Source organism: Salvelinus alpinus, chromosome 16, assembly GCF_045679555.1.
Source record: "Salvelinus alpinus chromosome 16, SLU_Salpinus.1, whole genome shotgun sequence".
Classification (NCBI taxonomy): Eukaryota; Metazoa; Chordata; class Actinopteri; order Salmoniformes; family Salmonidae; genus Salvelinus; species Salvelinus alpinus.
In genome coordinates, this window is record NC_092101.1 from 22668413 (window position 1) to 22678275 (window position 9863).

Genomic DNA, 9863 nt, shown 5'->3' on the forward strand with positions numbered 1-9863 from the left:
CCACTGAGTTTGAAGGTAGGCCTTGAAATACATCCACAGGTACACCTCCAATTGACTCAAATGATGTCAATTAGCCCAACAGAAGCTTCTAAAGCCATGACATAATTTTCTGGAATTTTCCAAGCTGTTTAAAGGTTCAGTCAATTTAGTGTATGTGAACTTCTGACCCACTGGAATTGTGATATAGTGAATTATAAGTGAAATAATCTGTCTGTAAACAAATGTTGGAAAAATTACTTGTGTCATGCACAAAGTAGATGTCCTAACTGACTTGCCAAAACTATAGTTTGTTAACAAGAAATTTGTGGAGTGGTTGAAAAACGAGTTTTAATGACTCCAACCTAAGTGTTAATGTAAACTTCCGACTTCAACTGTACATGTTTATTGGGTATATGTTATATATTACTTGTTAAATATTACTGCACTGTCAGAGCTAGAAGGGCAAGCATTTCGCTACACATCTGCTAAACACATGTATTTTACCAATACATTTGTTTTTATTTGAAGTAAAAATTGTAAAAAAAAATAAAAAAAATAGTAAAGTGAAGATACCCCAAAATACAACTTAAGTAGTACTTTAAAGTAGTTTTACTTAAGTACACTGTACAAAAAGATAAACTCAACATGTAAAGTGCTCGTCCCATGTTTCATGAGCTGAAATAAAAGATACCAGAAATGTTCCATACGCACAAAAAGCTTCTCTCAAATTTTGTGCACAAATTTGTTTACATCCTTGTTAGTGAGGATTTCTCCTTTGCCAAGATAATCTATCCACCTGACAGGTGTCGGACATCAAGAAGCTGATTAAACAGCATGATCATTACACGGGCACCTTGTGCCGAGGACAATAAAAGGCCACTCTAAAATGTGCAGTTTTGTCACACAACACAATGCCACAGATGTCTCAAGTTTTGAGGGAGTGTGCAAATGGCATGCTGACTCTGGGAATGTCCACCAGAGCTGTTGCCAGATAATTTTATGTTAATTTCTCTACCATATGGTATAGCTTTTGGCAGTACGTCCAACCGGCCTCACAACCGCAGACCACGTATATGGCGTCGTGTGGGCGAGCGGTTTGCTGATGCATAATTAATTTTACCGAAACAAGAAGATCCCACGTAGTTTGGCATATATATATATTTTTTTACATTTTGAACGTTTACCTAAAAATGTTATTTTTCCATCAGACCTGTCACATTTTTTACCCGACATGTATGTTACTAAGCATAAAAAGGTTGGATGGAAACCTGGTTACTGGGGGTGATATTCATGTTGAATTAAAAAGGAAATCTCTCTTGAAACAAGCTGAGTCATGATTAATGTACATTACAATTGTCAGTACAGTACTGAACTGTAACAACATATTGGTCAAAAGGGTGCTAAATTCCACAGAAATCCATGCCAGATTTTGCACACAACGCACAATTACAAGGTGGGCGTGCTCATAGCTCTTGTTTCCACCAGCAAAATAAACTTCCGGTACATATGCAATTCAGTAATTCACAGAGGTACTGTTTTTGAAACGCGGTGAGTCCTGTCGCTAGCTGCAGAATCAAATAACTGGATAATTTGCTGGATATCTTAAAAGGGCGTTTTACTACGATATATTTACTGACAACCAAGGACACCACATGGAAACTCACACCACCAGTGCTAAGGTGCTTCTCAACCATGCTACGACATTGAATCTGCACACGGGAAATTTAGTAAACCGTAGCCGTCTCAAGAAAAAATGTCCGTCTTCACCTAGTGAAGAGGTAAGACTGACCATTGACTCTGTCATAACTGGCTAGCTAATGTAAGACGTTTGAAAAGAGTGCATCACGGCTGGTCAGCTAACTGGCTAGATAATGTTGTTGCTAACTAGCTTGAAAAACCATGGCCTCGACATAAATTAGCGCGTTAGGTAGCTCAACAACCATGCGTTGTCTTTCCTAAATCCATCCCCATTACGTCATTAGAAAACATCAGTTCGTGTTATGTAGTCTGACGTATGGCTGTATTGCAAGCCCTGTCAGGGTCATGATTCACCTGATAATCAGATTCAAAGATGCATGAGGACATTTTAAATTAAGAAAGCCAGGACTTGTCTTGACTTGTCTTGTGTAGATTATAGAAGGCCAGCTTTAATTCGGCATGGAGAATAATTATAAAACGATTTCCTTGAAGCTGTGCCCAACTTGACTCGTAAGTGTAGCGAAGAATCTCCATTTAGCGTTTACTAGTGTTGATGTTGTATAGTAAGCCATAGCTCAGGACCAGAACTTAATAATGCGCACATTTTCATACTGTCCAAGACACTAATTGCCAGCAGTGTACAAAATAATCCTATACTTTCCATGTCTGGCAATCTTTCACAGCATCATTGAGTGATCTGTAGGCATCATTGAAAGCCCTACCTAGTTACGAGGTGTTGTTTATAGCAAACATGTTAACACTTCCATTCATTTACAGTCCACTCTTAATACATTTTTTTTTTACCATTACAGATTCAAGACTGTGTTCGAGCTACACTTAGTGAGTGGTTTGCCACGATACCACCACCAACTTCACCAACGGTTAGGCAGTTTCCTCTTATTTATTTGTTTATTTATTGATCTCTAGTTGCTATAAATCAATGGGCTGAAGCATGGGTTGCCTATCTGCATTTAATCTATTGGACTAATAATTAGCTAGATCCCAAATGTGATCTTTTAACTAGTTAGCGTCCTATTGATTTATTTAAAAAACTTGCATAAACACTTGGGGTCACCTAGGGTAACAGAAACCACTTCATGTCACCATTTACCCCCCCCCCCCCCCAACACTTTCCCTGGTTGCCACTAATCTTGTTCAACTAAGCATGTAATCTGTCACCACAATTTAAGTCACTCCCCAACAAATATTTAGAGGTTATTGCGTTTTACCCCAAGTTACCCTACAATTGACCCATGTTACATTTAGTCCCACTCTCCCAATGCACTCACTGCAAACTCAGGGTTTAAAATGGTGCAGTTCACAGATATTTAGGAGTTGAGAAATAAAGTAGGAATGTAAAGCTGGGATCCCCCTCTTTTTAATAAAGGCCATTAAAACTGTTTTCCCTGCGATTGCCAGAATTGTTGTGCATTGATTGCTTGTCAGAATGCATGTTTTCCTCCCTATGTCACTCATAACTTGAACACACAACAGGCTGACCAGGGAAATAGATAAATCAGAAAACCCATAGTATAATAGTTTATGGGTTTATATATATCTATATATATATATATCATACACACACATTTTTGTAATAATGACAATTGCAACAATACTGAATGAACAATGAACACTTATTTTAACTTAATATAATACATAAATACACACACACACAGCTCTGAAGTGACAATGATACTGAAGAGTCTGCTTAGGAGACAAATACTCTCAACTGTTTGAATAAAAATAGAGTTTAAGTTACCTGTGATGAATGTTGAAAACAAAAACTTTAATTTCTATATGCAGGAAATCCTATTTTAATAATGGGCATGGTAAGAATTGACAACCCAAAGTGCGAGTCATAATTCCCATGACACCTTCTAGCAAAATCTGAAAAGCGGTTCCTTCATTTATCCCATAGGATATTTTTAGATTCACTTAAAATAAGGTCTGTGTTTCGTGTAGGCTTACACCACCGTGCCAATTGTGTAACTGTGTAGATATCCATAGGACAAGGTAACTCTGATCAATATTGGCTAAATATAAGCGAAGATAATTTTTTTTGTAGAGTGGATTTATGAAAATATGTTGACAAACGTTACCTTATCCTAGTGAGATTTACACGGGTATCAAAACGTTGAGGCGGTTTAAGCCTGCACGAAACACAGACCTTATTTGAAGTAGATCAAGACATTCTCTATGGAAGACATGAACGGTAAAATAACGAAGGAACCCCTTTCAAGTTCAGCCGCGAGTTATTACAGGAATTATAACGCTTCGACTATTTCTCTCTAAACCATATACCTTTGACTAATCCGGAAACTATCACCTCGAAAACAAAACGTTTATTCCGTTACGTATTTTTTCTAACGGGTGGCATCCATGAGTCTAAATATTCCTGTTACATTGCACAACCTTCAATGTTGTCATAATTACGTAAAATTCTGGCAAATTAGTTCGCAAAGAGCCAGACGGCCCAAACTGTTGCATATACCCTGACTCTGCGTGCAATGAACACAATTTCACCTGGTTAATATTGCCTGCTAACCTGGATTTCTTTTAGCTAAATATGCAGGTTTAAAAATATATACTTGTGTATTGATTTTAAGGCATTGATGTTTATAGTTAAGTACACATTGGAGCAATGACAGTCATTGATTGATTGTTTTTTATAAGATAAGTTTAATGCTAGCTAGCAACTTACCTTAGCTTACTGCATTCGCTAACAGGCAGGCTCTTCGTGGATTGCAATGTAATCCGGTGTTAGAGCATTGGACTAGTTAACTGTAAGGTTGCAAGATTGGATCCCCCGAGCTGACAATGTTCAAAATCTGTTCCTAGGCCGTCATTGAAAATAAGAATGTGTTCTTAACTGACTTGCCTAGTTAAATAAAGATTACATAAAGGTGTAAAAAAAAACGGCAAACCGGCGCCCCAAAATACCGATTTCCGATTGTTATGAAAACTTGAAATCGGCCATTCCGATTAATCGGTCGACCTCTAATTCAGACCCCTTCCCCTGAACAAGGCAGTAAACCCACTGTTCCTAGGCTGTCATTGTAAATAAGAATTTGTTCTTAACTGACTTACCTAAAGAAAAAATCTACACACAATACTCCATAATGACAAAGCGAAAACAGTTTTAGACATTTATGAAAATCTATTAAAAAAAACGTATACCTTAATTTACATAAGAATTCAGACCCTTTGCTATGTGACTCTAATTTGAGCTCAGGTGCATCCTGTTTCCATTGATCCTCCTTGAGATGTTTCTACAACTTGGACTCAACCTGTGGTAAATGCAATTGATTGGACATGATTTGGAAAGGCACACACCTGTCTATATAAGGTCCCACAGTTGACAGTGCATGTCAGAGCAAAAACAAAGCCATGAGGTCGAAGGAATTGTTCGTAAAGCTCCGAGACATGATTGTGTTGGCACAGATCTGGAAAAGGGTACCAAAAATGTCTGCAACATTGAAGGTCCCCAAAAACACACACTCCATCATTCTTAAATAGAAGAAGTTTGTAACCACCAAGACTTCCTAGAGCTGGCCACCCGGCCAAACTGAGCAATTGGGAGAATGGTCTTAGTCAAGGAGGTGACCAAGAACTCGATGGTCACTGACAGAGTTCCTCTGTGGAGATGGGAGAACCTTCCAGAAGGACAACGATCTCTGCAGCACTTCACCAATCAGGCCTTTATGGTAGAGTGGCCAGACAGAAGCCACTCCTCAGTAAAAGGCACATGACAGCCGGCTTGGAATTTGCCACAAGCACCTAAAGGGCTCTGACCATGAGAAACAAGTTTCTCTGGTCTGATGAAACCAAAATTGAACTCTTTGGCCTGAATGCCAAGCGTCATGTCTGGAGGAAACCTGGCACCATCCCTACGGTGAAGCATGGTGGTGGTGGCAGTATCATGCTGTGGGGATGTTTTTCAGCAGCAGGGACTGGGAGACTAGTCAGGATTGAGGCAAAGATGAACAAAGCAAAGTACAGAGAGATTCTTGATGAAAACCTGCTCAGGACCTCAGACTGGGGTGAAGGTTAACCTTCCAACAGGACAACAACCCTAAACACACAGCCAAGACAACACAGAAGTGGTTTTGGGACAAGTCTCAATGTCCTTGAGGGGCCCAGCCAGAGCCCGGACTTGAACCCGTTCGAACATCTCTGGAGAGACCTGAAAATAGCTGTGCAGTGACGCTCCCCATCCAACCTGACAGAGCTTGAGAGGACCTGCAGAGAAGAATGGGAGAAACTCCCCAAATACAGGTGTGCCAAGCTTGTAGCGTCATACCCAAGGACCGAGGCTGGAATAGCTACTAAAGGTGCTTCAACAAAGTACTGAGTAAAAGGTCTGAATACTTATGTAAATCTGATAATCTTGTTTTTATTTAATAAATTTGCAAAAATTGCATCCGTTTTTGCTTTGTCATGGGTTATTGTGTGTAGATTGAGGGGGGGAAACTATTGAATCCATTTTAGAATAAGGCTGTAACGAAAAAGTGAAGGGGTCTGAACTTTGCAAATGCATTGTAGTTCGTCACGCTGATAAAGGCTATTGTAGCTGCAAAGCATCTCTGTTTTTAGTAATAAAAAATATATATTATTGCTATGCATACGCTTTGATTATTTCAAAAAAATTGGTTAAACTAAGGTTTTTTTGGGGCATTTACTATCCAGCATCAACTACCTTTTGTTCTATAGTATTTAATCCCATGATCAAAGAGGAACTCATGGTATACAACTATAACCAAAGAAGCACTCCTCTTCTGTGTGTCTACCACATAGCCTAGTTGTATTTCCCATGCATGTTTTATTACGTACATAGCTACAAAACAGCTATTAACCCAACTTCCAAACACCGATTAGTGTCCATAATCTTTTTACCAAGTTCCCATGGTGACCAAGTGTCTACAGTATCTCTGATCAGCTAACATTTCACATCATCTAGCATTAATGAACAATACTTGTGTAACCATGGGTTACTTCTACGCGATAACGTTCTTCTCCTGGGAAAACAAAATAGCTGTCTGACTGCAAAGAATTCCTCAGACTGATGAAAGGGAACTGTCATTTTGATCGTTCATGCAAAGTTGCCTGCGAAAGGTTCTACATGTGCTTCGGCTGTGAGGTTGGCGTGGCTTTGCCCTGTGATATTTCTGCTAATCTGCTTCAGCACGCTCAGTGAATGGGGAGGGGGGTGGGTCTAAGCCCTAGTTAAAACATATTTTTAGTTCGGTGCGGTGATAGTTCTATGTCACTTTCTCTTTGGAAGGGCGGGAATAGAGGGCTGACTGAAACCATTAAGTGCGCCTTGTCGGACTTTTGATGATAGTTCGGCAGCCTCTGCCGCATATTCGGCATGGTGCAAATGAAGCACGCCTCTGTTTCATGCAGCATGCCAGAGCGAGCAGTTCTTCCACTGTCGGGAGAAATGGTAATGCATATTAATGTTAATTGTATGCAAATAAAGATTGCTTCGCTACAAACACACACAGCGGAAGCACATTCATGGTCTCGGATTCGCAGGTGGAGGACTTCTGTGAGAGATCATTGTTATGCCTTAAAACCTTAGCCCCCAAACCAACGAGGAAGTCTGCTGTAGTGTTGCCAGCTCGCTCTTCATTTCCATTCAGTTCGACTCGCCATAAGTTCGGGGTCTGAACTGTGCATTACGTACACAAAGCCAAAGCTTATTGGAGCATCCCTGCAATGAAATCCCACAAGATTGTGAAACAGAAATTCTGGGTTCGTATTTGGACAAAGTGGAGGCACTATTGAAGTTTCTTCTCTGGTTCTTTATGTAATTTTAAGCCTAATTTATTTAATTTTTTCTTTGACAAACTTTTGAAGTTTGAGTACATGTTCTAATATTGATTGACACCTATTTATTTAGGACTTACCAGACACAATTGACTGCTCCATCCCTCAAGCTACAGAGGCAATCACACCTGAGGAGAGGGAGGAGCTGAAGGTTTCAGGTGAGTTTTACTGTTACTTATGGTTTTCATGACAATTGACATAGTGATGATATGAGACGGCAGTGTGGCATTGACATGAGGAATTCTGAGCTCAGTATGTGAATTGCATGACAAAAATGCCTTTCCTGGTACCTTGCCGAGGGGTTGCTTTTGTCATTAACATGTCCATATTCTTGCTTTACAGTCAAACTATTTATTTGCGAGGCAGACCTCTCTTCAATCAAAGATGCAGTAGATAAGGGTGAGTATTACATTTGTTACAAATAAGCAAATAACCATATTGACTCAGTGACTGCCAAAAGTTATTTGGCATATGCAATAGTCTATAAACCTGACCATGCTGTCTTATCAAAATTCAACAGACCAAAGTAGACGTTAGTATCAGTGAACTTATGTCTGTTCCTGGACCACACCCAATTCATGTTTGCATAACCTCAACCAATTTTGTGCTTTAAGTTTCATGTTCATAAGATGGACTGTTTCTGACAGCTTGCCAAGCCCTGGCTGTGTCCCAGCTGGACTCAGTGATCATTGCGCCCCCTGCTCTGCCTGAGGAAGTGAGCCAGACCCTGGCCAACCTGCAGCCTGCCTGGAGTGAACTGGAGGGTCTGGTGCAAAGCCACAAGATCGCTACCATCGGAACCTCCGACCTGGACAAGGAGCTCCTGGAGCAGCTCTACAACTGGGCCCAGGTGAGTGGTGATGTTGATGAGACCCTCGGATTGTTCTAGGATTGCTTTGGTGTTTTTGGGGTTTTGAGTTTTATTTTCTCCTGGTCTAGGTGAAACCCAGTAGTAACCAGGTGAATCTGGCCTCCTGCTGTGTGATGCCCCCTGATCTGACTGCTTTTGCAAAGGAGTTTGACATTCAGCTACTGACTCATAATGACCCAAAAGGTGAAAATGACGCTCTTGCATTTGAATTTGTGATATTTTCACTATATAATCAGATTCATGTTTTACATGAGTAGGGTACAGACAGGATGTGTGTGTGTGCTCTGAGGGTCAGTGAATTAACACATTGTCTCTTTTCCTGTAGAACTGATTACTGCTGCCAGCTTCCAGGAGGCAGTGCAGGAGAGCACTCAGGACCTGAAGGTGGCAGACTGGAGGTTGGAGTGGGTTTTGCGTTACTCCATCATAGTCAAAAGCAGGGGGATCATCAAAGCAAAAGGCTACCTTGTTCACGCAAAGAGAAGCAGCCTGTAGCATGTCCTCTGAAAACCAGTTGTTCAGATGTTATTCATGACCAATGCATTCATAGTAATGAAACCACTTACCCTTCTGCATTGCAGTGGAAGCTGTGTTTTAAAGACTGATAGGTAGCTAAACTTTTATCCAACATAGTTTCAAAGCTGATTTTTCTCTTTTCTCCCCGCATCTACTTTATTTCTTCTGTATCAAGGATTATGGGGTATTATGAAAAAATGATGCATTGGTACCACATAATTTGTATTTTAGTACAATGACAGAGTTATTCTAAAGCAGTTTGAAGGGGAAACACAACCTCTAACCCACTATGGAAATGTCCTATGATATTTTTACATTGTAAATTTGGATCTGTTGTTAAAGCTTGAGTCATATGTAAAGTCCTAGTGCTCTCTGATGTGTATGAGCAGCTTCTACTGTATAATACTGGCACCCTCTATTGGCAATGGGGGGGATTAAGGCCTAATTCCAATTGACATTTATGGTTAGTTCAGAAACTATTTTTGATTGAGTGTACACATTTTATTTTAAACAAATCTAGTGATACTTTATGGATGTTAGTATTGTCATGTCAAACATTTTAATATATGTTTAAAGCCCTGTACTTACTGAGCATATACTAGGACAGTGGTTCCCAAACTGTGGGGGGTTTAAATTAGTAGGCTCAACACCTTTTATTGTGTACATAATAGCACTGAAAAATTCCAGATTGGCATGGAAAATGAATTACAAGCTCTGAAGTGTCTGGATTGATAATGCGTTATTCATCATGGCTTTGGTCCAAAAAGTTTTATTTCTCTCTTGTACTGTAATTAATATTTCATGTTGCCATTTTCTGTATATCATGTCCTAGAATTGGGTTTATTAAATGATGAAACAGACTAAGTGTTTTATTTTAAAATGAATGCGTTAACTGTAAGTCTCTCTGGATAAGTGTCTGCTAAATTACCTAAATGTGTTCAGGTATAGTGCTAAGCCAGTTTTTCTCTTA

The 9863-nt window shown here is 39.8% G+C and overlaps 1 protein-coding gene across 1 annotated transcript; it reads left to right on the plus strand.

Moving 5' to 3' along the window:
• Positions 1-1430: 1430 nt before the first annotated feature.
• On the plus strand, positions 1431-9753 carry LOC139541150 (glutamate--cysteine ligase regulatory subunit-like). The gene is made up of 7 exons (XM_071345445.1): positions 1431-1757; positions 2490-2558; positions 7580-7664; positions 7849-7905; positions 8154-8356; positions 8446-8560; positions 8703-9753. The coding sequence occupies exons 1-7, from the start codon at positions 1632-1634 to the stop codon at positions 8870-8872; spliced, it is 825 nt and encodes a 274-aa protein (XP_071201546.1). The 5' UTR covers positions 1431-1631; the 3' UTR covers positions 8873-9753.
• Positions 9754-9863: the final 110 nt, after the last annotated feature.